At 43.5% G+C, this 15873-nt stretch overlaps 1 protein-coding gene across 2 annotated transcripts in view; it reads left to right on the forward strand.

The window, feature by feature from the left end:
* The first annotated feature begins 627 nt into the window (after positions 1-627).
* LOC139531517 (neuropilin and tolloid-like protein 1) overlaps positions 628-15873 on the forward strand; it is a 180958-nt gene continuing 165712 nt past the window's right edge. For both annotated transcript variants that reach the window (XM_071328021.1, XM_071328022.1), the window contains exons 1-4: positions 628-1866; positions 2506-2559; positions 2837-2971; positions 4346-4594. In XM_071328021.1, coding sequence (XP_071184122.1) covers positions 1839-1866; positions 2506-2559; positions 2837-2971; positions 4346-4594 — 466 coding nt within the window. In that variant the 5' untranslated portion in view covers positions 628-1838. The remainder of the gene's footprint in view (positions 1867-2505; positions 2560-2836; positions 2972-4345; positions 4595-15873) is intronic.

Raw genomic sequence — 15873 nt, forward strand, 5'->3', positions numbered from 1 at the left:
TTGCTCACTAAATTGTCAAGATCCAAGCTAGCGCAGAGACACGGGCAACTTCAATGACCTCAGTTGAACTGCTGTTGTCATGCCATGCAGAGTTGAGTAGGGAGAGAGGATCAGGGGGAGAAGGCATTAATGCAGTTAATTGGAAAGGCAGTGAAGAGATGAGTATTGTTAATAGAAAACAGGCTTAATCAACAGCAAAATCGTGTGTGGAGAATGATCTTGTTTTAGCTCCATAAGCACTAGCAATGATTGATGTCATTACGCTAGGCTACCTAAAACACAGCAAGGAGATAAACAAGTGCTTTATTCTCCCCGCAGACAACAGAAAAGTATGGAATGTTGTCATTTTTGTGGGGAAGATAAATATGTAGATGGATTTATAGCCCTACATACAATTATCATGTGAGCTATTTGATTTATTATAAATACACTGGAAATACCCAATAATGCTGATTAACTGCATAATCAGATCCAGGATTTACCTATGAATGGAACATTATACAAAACAAATCGACATTCGGTCAAAACAGAAGATAAAAACCCGTCATAGTGGATGTTCAGCAATTGAGCTGTAGTGTCCGTATGCATCGCTACATTCTAATCCGCCCGACCTCGCCATGTTGGCGGGAGGCAGATAGTCACTCAATCTATTCCATGCGTCAGGTGTTTCTACCTGGAGTTGTTGATATAGTTTACGGTATCCTGACATCTATCTGCTCTCGCTTGTTTCTTCCATTTCCTCTCACAGGGTGCGTTTTTCTGTTCACCTTTTACATTTTCGCTCATAGCACCGCCGACTGAGCTGTTGGATTCTGCAGTCTCCTTGCAGAGAGAAAGAGCAAGCGCGTCTTAAAGAAACACCCACCACCTTCTCCCGGTAGTTTTGTTCTACTCCTCCGTGGCGCTAACATCGGGGAAGTTAGATTATTTCGTGAAACAAAGTAGCTTAGTTTTCGTTTTCGTACTGTATTTTTTGCATGAGTGTGGTCCAAATGTAATGAAGGTGGTTTGTAGGCTTGCCCAGTTGTTAGAGGAACGAATAGATGACCCAACGGTTGGAGGAAGGCGATCATGTGCATCAACTCTTTCTTGGTGGGTGCAGAGAGAGAGAGAGAGCGAGCGTGAGAGAGCAAGAGAGAGAAACCAGCCAGTCGCCGGAGTAGACTGGAGGATGCTGTACAAATACTGCTCTACGAACACTCCTCGTAGCTTGAGGGAATAGATGAAGAAAGGATGAGATAAACACTATTTTTCACGTTGCGACTTTTGTTATCTAAGTTGATAGCCGGAGGCTTTACGCATCGCGGAACAGTGCAAGCAGTTCGGATAATGTGTTTAGGAGGATGGATACCCACGCGTCAGTAGGATTTTTGTTTCCAGGTAAAGGCGTAGAAGAAGAAGAACTAAAGCTACCTTTTTTTTCACCCTGAATCTGTTTCATCGGAAGATTGTAAAGGTGCAGCGACCAGGGAATGTTGATGACGGACCTATTCATCCGGTCAGTGCAGCAGAAGCACCACAAGGTCCTGGAACCATTTGGATGGAATTCGGGCAAATGTTTAGACTTGCTTTTGGTTTTATATGAAACTGGTGACTAGTAGTTGCGATTTGTCTCTCTCTGGAATTTTGATATTCTCATTCAGTAAATTAGAACTGCGAGGAAGACATTTGCCAGGTTATCAATTGTATACATTTTTTTTATTTTTGGGAAGGTGGAATGGTATTGCGGTTTGCTGTCCATTTCGCACCTCCCTTAGATCTCCATCGTTTTCTCTTGAAGTATTCCTTTATCTAAATGGAATTAGTTGAGCCTAAAGCCCCTTGTGAAAGGTTCAGACATGGTACATGGGCACAGCCTCCTTCACGGTAAGTCACTTCTATTGAACATAATACACTGCCTTGCGCCTTCCTCGAATACCTTCTTTTGTGCAGCTTAGGCTAGCCCAATATTCATGATTTTATGAGTTGACGTAGAATTCTGGTTGCCTATAGCTGTCAATTCACGTATAGTGGGAGATGTGTAACGAATGTGATATTCATGCAACCATACCCCTTGGCATCTACTGTACTATTAAAGCAGCATACGTAGGCTATTTTTCCATAGCATTACATGCAGATACATTATCGTATAGCCTGAAGACTGCAGGTGAATAGGTTTTCAATGTGTATGATGAATAGGGCATTAAAGCCTAGTTATGTGTTGCCCGGGGTCTGCTCTATGTTGCGGTGTAATAGGTGTGTATGCTTGGCTGTTCGTTCCGCATACAATTCTATTAAAAAAGTTGAGAAACTTCGGAGAGTCAATTGTTTCCAAATAACATCTTTTGATTTAAAACCCCGTTTAAAAATGGCAATGTAACATTCTAGCCATGCATGATAAATGCAATATTTGGAGTTATTCAGAGTATTATGTCATAGGCCTAGCCTACATCTATGTTGAATGAATGCAAATAAAGACATTTGTATTATTCACAAAACAAAAGGAATGTGTTTATCTTGTTGCAGTTGTTGCAAGTCTACTCATACTTGGGTTGTCTGGGGCAACGAAGAAGGAAGCATGTAAGGCACTCTATCACTACCTTCCTCTCTCTCTCTCTCTCTCTCTCTCTCTCTCTCTCTCTCGCTCTCGCTCTCTCTCTCGCTCTCTCTCTCTCTCTCTCTCTCTCTCTCTCTCTCTCTCTCTCTCTCTCTCTCTCTCTCTCTCTCTCTCTCTCTCTCTCTCTCTCTCTCTCTCTCTCTCTCTCTCTCTCTCTCTCTCTCTCTCTCTATATATATATATATATATATATATATATATATATATATAATCAACTTCACTCTGCTATTGGGTTTTCAGTGAAGAACAATTCGGGAGTGAAGCCTGCAGGTCAATGTGGCACCTGGGTGAAGGAAGGAGACGGGGGACTGTTCACTTCTCCCAACTACCCCAGCAAATACCCCCCAGGAATAGAGTGTGTTTACATCATTGAAGGTGAATAGTTGGCACAGTAACTAACTATTCTCAATCTAAAGCCATTTATGTCATTTGTTCAGATCAATAGATGCCGTCCTCTAAAAAATAGTGCATCTTTTCAATTCACCGGCAGGAATAACGAATACAGAGTTTGGTCCCTTGATTTTGATAGCCTTTTAGCACTGAAATCAGACTCTGAAATAGTGTTTCAGGAACCTTAATCTTTATCATCTTAGATCCAGGCGAGAAATTAAAACCATCTGTCTGTTAAACTGCTCGTTTGTCTCCTTGAGTTCAGGCGTCAGTGAATATGGTTGGGCTCAAGTTGCTCTGTGGATGGATGTCTCTCCTCATGTGTCAGAGAGACATCTGGACCAGCTGTTGAGGTGTGTTCATAGTAGAACTGATGGGATTGGCCAGTTCAGTTGCTGTGCTGTTGATGTTTGTCTGACGATGGTAATGAAATCAGACGGCGAGTTGCAATCTCAGGCGTTTAATTTACGTTCTGGGAGGTTGATATTTGATTCATCAGTGGGGGAGATTAGGTTACGGCCCTAATGATATTAACTAAATGAATACACGAAAGAGCATTTATATTGAGAGACTATTGCTGGAACTATACCAAAACACTTTTATCTGGTTTGTACTGGACTGAACTGGATTTATAGATTACATGTGGATGATGGTCCAGACTTTTAGCCTGTTCCACCATCCTGACCTGACCGAATGTAAGCTGGTGAGATCAGCATGGTGGAACGAGGCCACCAGGACTTTACACATACTGATAATTAGGATTGAAATAGAAGATGCTTGTTTGAAATACTTGGAACGTGTTTCACAAGGTTAAAAAAAAAACATTTCTATCAGAGGTGGGTCAGTGGTCACAAAAAAAGTCACAATAGTTGGGATTGTGTTTTATTAGTGGTTCATTCAGGTCACTCCAAGACAACATACAGTGTGTATCTGTCTACAGTGCAAAGCTAAATTATTCAAAATGAGTTAACTCCCAAAGGGGCATTTACCGGAAGAAATCTTAATATCACACTGCTTAATGGCGCTTCACGTGTTCACCATGTGTTATAGGCCTTATTTAACTAGGCAAGCCAGTTAAGAACAAATTCTTATTTACAATGACGGACTACACCAGCCAAATCCGGACGACGCTGGGCCAATTGTGCGCCGCCCTATGGGACTCCCAATCACTGCCGGTTAGGATACAGCCTGGATTCGAACCAGGGTGTCTGTAGTGTCGCCTCAAGCTCTGAGATGCAGTACCTTAGACCGCTGCGCCACTATAGGCCTACAGCATTATGTAATATAGCTAGATATATGATAAACAGTATGAACATTATATTCACTATCTGTGTTATCTATTCTCTCTGTCTCCTCCAGCTCCTCCCAGGCTGTGTATTCATCTGTTCTTTGGTGAGAGGTATTCTATCGAGCCTTCATGGGAATGTAAATTTGACAACATTGAGGTGCGGGACGGCCCCTTTGGCTTCTCCCCAATAATCGGACGCTACTGTGGCCAGACCATCCCTCCCTTCATTAGGAGCAGCGGACGGTACCTCTGGGTAAAATTTGTTTCCGATGGCGAACTGGAGGCGATTGGATTTTCGGTGAATTACAACTTCACTGCAGGTAAGAATCAACACTAAGTATTCACACTACATGAACAATCTCAACATGCCCAATGGCAACAGAGTGATGGTGTCGACACGGCAAAGTTCAGGAGTTCAATTGGCTCACAGAAATATCGAACAACAGTCTGTTCACACCCTCTCTACTAAACAACATCATATATTTCCTTAGCACACAAAGTATGTGGCTATCAGCTCCTAGCCTCCGGCCATGGTGGCATACAGACAGGCAGGCTAACGACATGTTTTGCTGTAGTAACATATATATAAAACTGACGGTGTGGAGATTTAGTTTGATAGCTCTCGATCAGAGTTCTCTAGTACCCGTGTTGTTTGCGGGGGTACTGGAGGGGGTAGCAGAGGGGGTACTGGAGGGGGTAGCAGAGGGGGTACTGGAGGGGGTAGCAGAGGGGGTACTGGAGGGGGTACTGGAGGGGGTAGCAGAGGGGGTAGCAGAGGGAAGGTGAATAAGCGTGACAGGTTAATCTGTACTGTTGAATACAATCCTCCCAATTACCTCCCTCTGCGTGCCGCGAGAAGCCTTGACTGTCTTTATTTGAGTCATCTTTTGGCTGGTTTCCCATTAACCGAGCAGCTCATGATTTATGACCACCTTGGTTTGATATCCACTCTGGTCTCCTATAGGCTGTATGGAGTGTACCCTCGGCTGGATCATGGTTTAATAGCACTATCAACTTTAGTGTGCGGTCGAGGGTTGATGGGAACACTGCCCGCAGCACCGTGATATGTAGGAGCATTTTTAACTTTGGAAGTCATCTGCAGAATTATGTTCCACGGAGAGAGAAAACATAGCTCTTTTCTAACCCACATTCTGTGTGTCGCCATCCCTCTTTCCCTTCCTAAAATACACTGCCAAAAACCTAGTTATGTATAGTTTTGCCATTGGCCCTCAACATTGTCCTCGGACACTGTTTTACTTTTGAACAAATAGCTTTGGTTGTGTTTCAGACGATGTTGTGCCTCAATAGAAGTGAATGGCAAATAATGGATTGAGTCACTTTCATTGTAAATAACACAATATGTTTCTGATCACTTCTACATTCATGTGGATGCTTCCATTGTTACAGATACTCGTGAACTAATCTTGAATAATGATGAGTGGGAAAGGCCCCCCCCCGAAAAAATGCTAACCTCTCACCATTACCAATATGAGAGGAGGTTAGCATTTCATGGGGGTATGATCTTTGTGCCTTTATAGCTTTCTCACTCATCATTATTCATGATTCATTCATGATTATCTGTAATCATGGTAGCATCCACATTCACGGCAGTCATTTTTATGTCACTATTAAATCATTTCTGGGTTACCATTAAGTACCTTACTGTAATAGCAACAAACAAAAAAATCTCAAACAATATTTTTCCTAGGGACTGTCTGGGAGTGGTCTGAGTGGGGAGGGGAAATATGAAAACTAGCTGTTATTGGCAGAGAGGTTTAGAACTCTCTTTGTTTTTAGTCTATTAAGTATTTTACCAATGGGGATGTCACCATGGAAAGCCGAAACTCCCGCCCACTCAAAGCTGCTGATTAGAAGGTCATGTGTAGATTGAATTTTCATCCAGAAACTGTCAGGAAATAACACTGATCAAATGTTTTCACACTTTTACATTGTTGGTTTCATCAGCTGTTGTACAATATGATATAAAACACATCCAAAACTGAATTTTGACTGCACTGGACCTTTAATGTAGAAGTGTTCAGAAACATATTATATTCTTATTTACAATAAAAGTTATTCCAAATTGACACAATACTTTATTTACCATTCATTTCTATTGGGCACAACATAATCTGAAACACAACCAAAACAAACTGCAAATGCATCCAACAAGTTTGTAGAGTCACAAGTTTATGTAGTCATTGCGTGCTAGGAATATTGGTCCAAGCACTAAACGTTTGACTGCTTTAATACACATATGGGTACATTTGTCCAAACACTTGTAAAACTTCAGACTGGGGGGACTAGATACATAAAGTGGATTCATTTCTAAACGGTAAAACAGAGATGTGTGAAAATATCCTTGTCACGATCGTCGTAAGCATACTCGGACCAAAGCGCAACGCGATATGGGTTCCACATGTTTATTCAAGGAAACGCACAAAAACAATAAAGAACAAAAGAAACGTGACGTTCTGGAGTGCTCACAGGCAACAACACAAAAACAAGATCCCACAAAACACAGTGGGGAAATGGCTGCCTAAATATGATCCCCAATCAGAGACAACGATAAACAGCTGCCTCTGATTGGGAACCATACCAGGCCAACATAGAAAAAAACAACCTAGATTACCCACCCTAGTCACACCCCGACCTAACCAATATAGAGAATAAAAAGGCTCTCTATGGTCAGGGCGTGACAATCCTGAAATAAAAGGTGACATTCTGTACTGTCGACCTCATATGAAACATCTGATTTCAAATCCAAAATGCTGGAGTATAGAGCCAAATTAAAAGTTGTAGCTTCACTGTCCAAATACATACGAGGAGTGTGCCTCTTTTTACCACACACAATGCTTTCCCATAGACCCAAATACATTGACCTTTCATCCTAGATCAATTGATTAGACTTGATATAATGGGGTGAAGAAGCGATCAGATTGCTGTTCTGTACGTTAAAGGTCATTCTATGTCATGAAGAAAGATGGGAAACGGTGGGTGAAGATGGGGGAGGGGGGATTGGTGTCCAGTTAGAGTCAGGTTGATGGAGTGCATATGTTTTCCTATAGGTCTCCATAGAATGTTGGGGTTATCTTTGAAAAACTGCTGTTTGCTGGTAGAGCCTCTTCTCAGATTCCTGAGTGAGAGAAGGGAAAAAAACATATCTCCCTCTGTCTTGATAAGAAATAGCTGTGGCATATGATTAGCATAATTAAAGAAGATAAAAGTCTTTGATTCACTCGAATTGATGCTCCAAAATCTGGCTGTGCAGAGAGAGAGGCTCACATCTGCCTCTGCTTGGCTAATGCTGCTAGCACATGCTAATTCACACTGGACTACTCAAGATGAATGAAAAGCAAGGGCAGAGGAGGATGAGGAGGAGAAGAAAAAGATTCTACACCTTTTCCTCACCTTATCTTCTCCCCCGCTTTTCATTCATCTGAAGTGTCCTATCTGAGGAGAGGGGAGAGGAGGAGAGGGGGAGAAGGAGGAGAGGGGAGAGGGGGAGGAGGGGAGAAGGAGGAGAGGGGAGAGGGGGAGAAGGAGGAGAGGGGAGAGGGGGAGAAGGAGGAGAGGCGAGAGGGGGAGAAGGAGGAGAGGGGAGAGGAGGAGAAGGAGGAGAGGGGGAGAAGGAGGAGAGGGGGAGAAGGAGGAGAGGGGAGGGAAAGAGAACATAAGTAAAAATATGATGAAGAACAGGTTTTTTCATTCACTGTGTCATCCCGTCCCACCTGGAGATGAAAGACATCACAGTCTTTATGAGATCAGCCACTCCTTCAGGTTCACATGATTCCAGCCTTCATACTGTACAGAAGAGTACTAGGATGGATGGAACTTGACGGGAAATATCGCTATTGACTATTGTAATTAATGTAACAGAAATTTGTCATAGTATTTTCTGGCTTTTGGGGTAGATTTGAACTCTTTACACTTTTATCCATTATTTATACAGGTGATCCCATAACAATTGAACCTAGAAAAGCATGTTTTGGGAGTTTACAGAAATTCTACAGTGATACCTTTAACACTGATCCAGCAGCTGGTTAGAACCCTTTCCTGCAGTCCAATGACTGTTGGCCTCATGAGTGGGATGTTATTCAGAATTGTATAATTAAGCAATTAGGCACGAGGGTGTATGGTTTATGGCCAATATACCACGGCAAAGGGTTGTTCTTAGGCACGACGCATCGCGGAGACAGCCCTTAGCCGTGGTATATTGGTCATATACCACAAACCCCAGAGGTCCCTTATTGCTATTATAAACGGGTTACCAACATAATTAGAGCAGTAAAAATACATGTTTTGTCATACCCGTAGCATACGGTCTGATATACCACGGCTGTCAGCCAATCAGCATTCAGGGTTCGAACCACCCAGTTTATAATGAACTTTTTTATTTTTACAGCCGTAAATCAGATGTTTCTATGCCAAACGACTTGGTTATATTTCAGTCTTCAGTGATGTATTTAAAATGTAATATTAGGATGCAAACTCAAAATGTAAGACATTCCAACTCTATATCTGACATGCTCTTCTTTTTTTTAAGCACATAACCATGTGTGTGAGGTGTATACTTTTGTTTCAAAGTAGATTTGGCTACCAAGAAACCCTCTGTGTGAGCCTGATTTAGCCCACTACAGAAAAAGGTTTTAAGTGAGGTGAGGAGACTAAACTGATGTAGAGAGTCTGGAATCCTGTCATGTTAGGTTCTGATGTAACTAAATGTACAGGTGCAGGAGCACACTCACCTGTCATTCATTTCCAATCACACTGTCAAGTGCATCATCAGCAGGATATGCTGTCTGAATTATAACTATCAAAGGAGTTAGGGAATAGTTTGTCTGAACAGCTATGGTCCTGTATGGCTCCTTTGGTAAAGCATGGTAGAGCATGGCGCTTGAAACACCAGGATTGTAGGTTTGATTCCTTGGGAAAATGTCAAATGTATGCACGCATGACTGTAAGTCACATTGGATAAACACGTCTGCTAAATTATATATATTACTATGTATTTATTGTTATCGTCAGTTAAGTGGAAGAGTAACACATATTGAAAATAAAAGTGTGGCTAAAACAGTGCTGGATTGACTTCTTATAGGCTACAGATTGACAATCAAGTCAGCAATTAGAGAATTTGGGACTATAAGGTTATGTTTGTATTTTTGTCAAAATGTAGTTATTGACATAGCCTTGTTCTGTTGAATGTTCTCTACCTACAGTGGGGAGAACAAGTATTTGATACACTGCCGATTTTGAAGGTTTTCCTACTTACAAAGCATGTAGAGGTCTGTAATTTTTATCATAGGTACACTTCAACTGTGAGAGACGGAATTTAAAACAAAAATCCAGAAAATCACATTGTATGATTTTTAAGCAATTAATTCGCATAACAATGTCACTGAGGGAGAGAGGGTCATGTATAACGTTTACATTATGTCAGGATATGTTATTGTTAGCCATCGGGGATCCGCTGGGAGGAGAAGAGATCAATCACCATGACCATGATCTGGTATCAATCACCATGACAGCCTTGAGTTGGGGAGGAGTGAGCACTTTGGGGCAGAGGTCAGGTTAGATGAAGTGAGGAAGAACAGATATCACTAAGGTTCTGTCTAGCAACAGAGATGCATTGGCTGATCAGACGTGTAGGAGGAGACTCAGCCTAGGAGAAAGGGTTAAATATCAGTGCTTGTGTGAAATGTCGTTGTCTGAATGCAGCTGTATCGACCCTTTGGGAAGAATTCAACTTGGTTAAGCTTTTCTAGTGTCCGTTGAGTTATTTACTCTGAGAGTTAGAACCTAACAGTAGTGAGTATGATGAGAGACTTTGGTCTGGACCATGTTCTGAATTGTAATAGGGAAGTAGGAATGTATCTCTTTATCTCTGGGGCACTGCAGTAAGGATTTTTACCCTCTACTCTAACCCTACAGTGTCTGCTGATCAGTAATATGAAAGAGCACTTGACACAGGAAGTTAAACTAAATGCAATCCAGAAGGGGTTGGCCTGAATGTGTGTGTGTGTGTGTCAGCATACGTTTGTGTCTACCTCACACCCCTTCCAGTAAAATCATTACTTATCTTTCCTCACACACTTCCACCCTCACACACTCCCCCTCTCACCCTTCCCCCTTCACACACCTCCCCCCTCCCCCTTCCCCCTCACACACTTCCCCTCTCACCCACTTCCCCCTTCACACACTTCCCCTCTCCCCCTTCCCCCTCACACACTTCCCCCCTCACACACTTCCCCCCTCACACACTTCCCCTCTCACCCACTTCCCCCCTCACACACTTCCCCCCTCACACACTTCCCCTCTCACCCTTCCCCCTCACACACTTCCCCCTCACACACTTCCCCCCTCACACACTTCCCCCCTCACACACTTCCCCCCTCACACACTTCCCCTCTCACCCTTCCCCCTCACACACTTCCCCTCACACACTTCCCCTCTCACACACTTCCCCCCTCACACACTTCCCCCCTCACACACTCCCCCTCTCACCCTTCCCCCCTCACACACTTCCCCCCCACACACTTCCCCCCCTCACACACTTCCCCCCCTCACACACTTCCCCCCTCACACACTCCCCCTCTCACCCTTCCCCCCTCACACACTTCCCCCCTCACCCACTTCCCCCCTCACACACTTCCCCTCTCACCCTTCCACCCTCACCCACTTCCCCCCTCACACACTCATCTCGCTGTGAGCGGTGTGTGTTTGAAGATGGGGGCCGTCAGTAAGGCAGAGGCAGCCATGGAATCCCCCAGACTGCTGCTTGTCTTGATTCAACGGCTGCTGAAAACTGTTGTTTCACACAGAGAAGAGAAGCATCTCATGTGGGCCTTTTTAGCTTTTCAACTGCTTTGTTGGATGCCAAGTCAAATCTATGTTGTGGCTCCGTGGCCGAGTTTGAGAATGAAATATAGATATACTGTTGCTGTAGGGTGGAGTCTTCGGGGCCATTAGGATGAGAGGGATTGTCGCGGTGTTTCTGCAGTGTGATAACATTGGGAAATATTACATATTTTATTTCAGGTGGTCTGTCCAACTGTTTGTCAATGTTCAGTACTACTCGAACATTTGGACACACCTACTTAGTCAGGTTTTTTTTTTTTTTTTTTACTATTTTCTACATTGTAGATTAATAGTGAAGACATCAAAACTGTGAAATTACACATATAGAATCATGTAGTAACCAAAAAAGTGTTAAACAACTCAAAATATATTTTAGATTCTTCCAAGTAACCACCGTTTGCCTTGATGACAGCTTTGTACACTCTTTGCATTCTCTCAACCAGCTTCACCTGGAATGCTTTTCCAACAATCTTGAAGGAGTTCCCACATATGCTGAGCACTTGTTGGCTGCTTTTCTTTCACTCTGTGGTCCAACTCATCCCAAACCATCTCAATTGGGTTGAGGTCGGGTGATTGTGGAGGCCAGGTCATCTGATGCAGCACTCTATCACTCTCCTTCTTGGTCAAATAGTGCTTACACAGCCTGAAGTTGTGTTTTGGGTCATTGTCCTGTTAAAAAACAAATGATTGTCCCACTAAGCACAAACCAGATGGGATGGCTTATTTCTGCAGAATGCTGTGGGAGCCATGCAGGTTAAGAGTACCTTAAATTCTAAATAAATCACATACAGTGTCACCAGAAAAGCATCCCCACACCATCACACCTCCTCCTCCATGCTTCACGGTGGGAACCACACATGCGGAGATCATCTGTTCACCTACTCTGGATTTCACAAAGACACTGTGGTTGGAACTAAAAATCTCAAATGTGGACTAATCAGACCAAAGGACAGATTTCCACTGGTCTAATGTCCATTGCTCGTGTTTCTTGGCCAAAGCAAGTCTCTTCTTATTATTGGTGTCCTTAAGTAGTGATTTCTTGGCAGCAATTTGACCATGAAGACCAGATTTACATAGTCTCCTCTCAACAGTTGATGTTGAACTATGTGAAGCATTTATTTGGGCTGCAATTTCTGAGACTGGTAACTCTAATGAACTTATCTTCTGAAGCAAAGGTAACTCTGAGTCTTCCTTTCATGTGGCGGTCCTCATGAGAGCCAGTTTCATCATCGCGCTTGATGGTTTTTGCAACTGCACTTGAAGAAACTTTAAAAGTTCTTGAATTTTTTCAGATTGACTGACCTTCATGTCTTAAAGTAATGATGGACTGTTGTTTCTCTTTGCTTATTTGAGGTTTTCTTGCCATAATATGGTCTTGGTCTTGTAACCAAATAGGGTATCTTCTGTATACCAACCCTACCTTGTCACAACACAACTGATTGGAAAGAGTGTGCAAAGCTGTCATCAAGACAAAGGGTGGCTACTTTGAAGAATCTCAAATATATATTGTTTTATTTTACACTTTTTTGGTTACTACATGATTCCATGAAAAACCCTGGAATGAGTAGGTGTGTCCAAACTTTTGACTGGTACTGTATGCTTGATTAAGTGTGAATGATTTCATAGCAAATGTCTCAACGTTAGCTGCTTAGGTGAAACGTATCGCTCTATGTCCTATAGTTGATATATGGTTGGGCTATCTGCCCCTTATTGAAATGCATGGTCAACTTTATACTGTAACCTCGCACTATCATGACTTCCAACCTCATCTCCAGCTCTCCGATGAGAACGTAGTGTTTTCTGATGCTAGGAGGTCAGGCCATGACTAATAAATCCAATATCTAGATGAGATTTTGTTTGATCCTAGGCACTTACACCCCCCACCTCATTATAAGTGGACTGGGAATAATTTGGATTAAAATCAGTCCAATGGCGTTGGAGATTAGAGCTGGAATAGTATGGACCCCATCGTCCAGGAGGCAACTCCATGAGATTGGACTGAGATGGTTTCAAACTGGAAAATTGGAATTTGAACCAGCGCAAACGACTCTCAGCACTCCTTGGAGAAGCTACACTTCACAGACGGTTTCACTGGATAAGTTGTAAGGAACTATCAGAGTTAACTTTCCACTCTCAGTTTCAGGACTTTCTATCGTCACTCAATAAAGACAAAACACTTTTAGTTACTTGATATTGTTGGAACTGGACGTGTTTTTATATATATATTTTTTTCTACTTATTTGTTTCTAATAAAGCTACTAAGAGTGAGCAGTAGCAATCGAAAGCTTGACAGAGGAAGAGAGGGATAATCACTCATGATTATTTAGAGACGGGTGAAGCGAGCGAGCGCACTTTAATTTGAGAGATGAAGAACGAACGGCACCCCCAGAGTCTAGCTAAAGAAACGGCAGGCGAGGCGAGGCATGAAGGGAGGCAGCAGGAGAGGCATGAGGGAGGGTGAGAGGTGAAGAGGAGAGAGGCAGGACAAGACTGGCGCTCTACTCTTGAGACTGGCGCTCTAGTCTCTTCCTACCAGCAGAGAGGATATATGAAGACAGGAGAGGTGAGGAGAGGAGAAGAGGGGAGTGGAGGGAAGGGGAGGAGAGGAGAGAGGACAAGGGGATGTTTTATTTATTTGTCCCTTCTGTTGGATAAGGGACAAAGTAGAGTGTAAAAACAGTGATAAATCTGGCGTTATTGCATCTCTCTCGGCTTTAGTAATGATGTGGACCTAGTCCCTGAGATCTTTGCAAAAAAGACAAGGAGAAGGTAGCCCATAACTGACGCACTGAGACTTTCATTTATTTTGGAGGGCCCAAGACTCTGTAGGGTGCCTGACTTACAGAGGAACACAGTAAAACATGGATAAAATGAACAAGTGGAGAGAGAGAGAGAGAGAGAGAGAGAGAGAGAGAGAAGAGAGAGAGAGAAGAGAGAGAGAGAAAAGAGAGAGAGAAGAGAGAGAGAGAGAGAGAGAGAGAGAGAGAGAGAGAGAGAGAGAAGAGAGAGAGAGAAAAGAGAGAGAGAAGAGAGAGAGAGAAAAGAGAGAGAGAGAGAGAGAGAGAGAGAGAGAGAGAGAGAGAGAGAGAGAGAGAACCTACCTGGAGATGGCAGCATTCCTTCCTCCATATACCCCCCTAGGCACAACTTAAACAACATAACCAACATGAACGGGTCACAACTCCTGCAGCTCTGTCGGCCGCTGGGTATGTACATAATCAATGGTAGGCTTCGAGGGGACTCCTACGGTAGGTACACCTATACCTCGTCTCTTGGCAGTAGTACTGTAGACTACTTTATCACTGACCTCAACCCAGAGTCTCTCAGAACGTTCACAGTCAGTCCACTGACATCCCTATCAGATCACAGCATAATCACATGAACAGAGCAATACTCAATCATGAGGCATCAAGGCCAAATGAACTGAATAATTTAAAGAAATGCTATAGATGGAAGGAAAATAATGTGGAAATCTATGATAAAACAATTAGGCAACAACAAATTCAATCCCTTCTAGACGATTTCCTGGACAAAACGTTCCACTGTAATAGTGGTGTAAACTTGGCAGTAGAAAACCTAAACAGTATATTTGACCTCTCAGCTTCCCTGTCAAATCTAAAAATGTCAAGTAGACAACCTAAGAAAATGAACAACAATGACAAATGGTTTGATGAAGAATGCAAAAACATAAGAAACATTTTTAGAAACCTGTCCAACCAAAAACACTATGGTGAATCACTAAAACAATACAGAACTACTGTCACGCCCTGACCGGTTTCACCTGTCTTTGTGCTCGTCTCCTTGTCTTGTTTTCCCCTCTGTTCCTGTCTCTTGATTGTTCCTGTCTTTTTCTGCCTGACCTGACCCTGAGCCTGCCTGCCATCCTGTACCTTTGCCCCACTACTCTGGATTATCGACCCCTGCCTTCCTTGATCTGTCGTTTACCTGCCCCTGTTGCTGTAATAAACATTGTTACTTCAACACAGTCTGCATTTGGGTCTTACCTGAAACGTGATAGGACAAACTGGCCATGACTGACCCAGCAGACTTGGACCAGCTCCGCAACGCCATATCCTCCCAAGGAGCCACCATTGGTAGGCACGAGAAGTTGCTTCACTGTCTGATGGAAGGGTTCCAGGCCGTGGCCGAACGGCACGATCTAGCAGTGGACACATTGCGGGAGCAATTCAGTGGGTTGTCTACTAGGCAGCCTACCACGACGGTAAACTCCCAGACCCTCAGTAACCCAGGTGGTAGCAGCACCATCATCCCGGTTTCCATGGAATCCCGCTTACCTAACCCGGAGCGCTTCGATGGAGACTCGGGCACCTGTCGGGTGTTTCTTGCTCAGTGTTCCCTCGTCATGGAGCTGCAGCCTTCCTCCTTCCCCTCGGAACGCTCTAAGATAGTGTACCTTATCACGCTGATGTCTGCGAGGGCCTTCGCCTGGGCCACGGCCGTTTGGGAACAACAGTCGGCCGTACACTCCTTCCGTGGCCTCCAACTGCTCTTAAACGCTACTAAAACCAAATGCATGCTTTTCAACCATTCGCTGCCTGCACCCGCCCGCCCGACTAGCATCACTACCCTGGATGGTTCTGACCTAGAATATGTGGACAACTACAAATACCTAGGTGTCTGGCTAGACTGTAAACTCTCTTCCAGACTCATATTTAACATTTCCAATCCAAAATCAAATCTAGAATCGGCTTTCTATTTCGCAACAAAGCCTCCTTCACTC

The sequence above is a fragment of the Salvelinus alpinus genome, chromosome 10, assembly GCF_045679555.1.
Source record: "Salvelinus alpinus chromosome 10, SLU_Salpinus.1, whole genome shotgun sequence".
NCBI classification, from domain to species: Eukaryota; Metazoa; Chordata; class Actinopteri; order Salmoniformes; family Salmonidae; genus Salvelinus; species Salvelinus alpinus.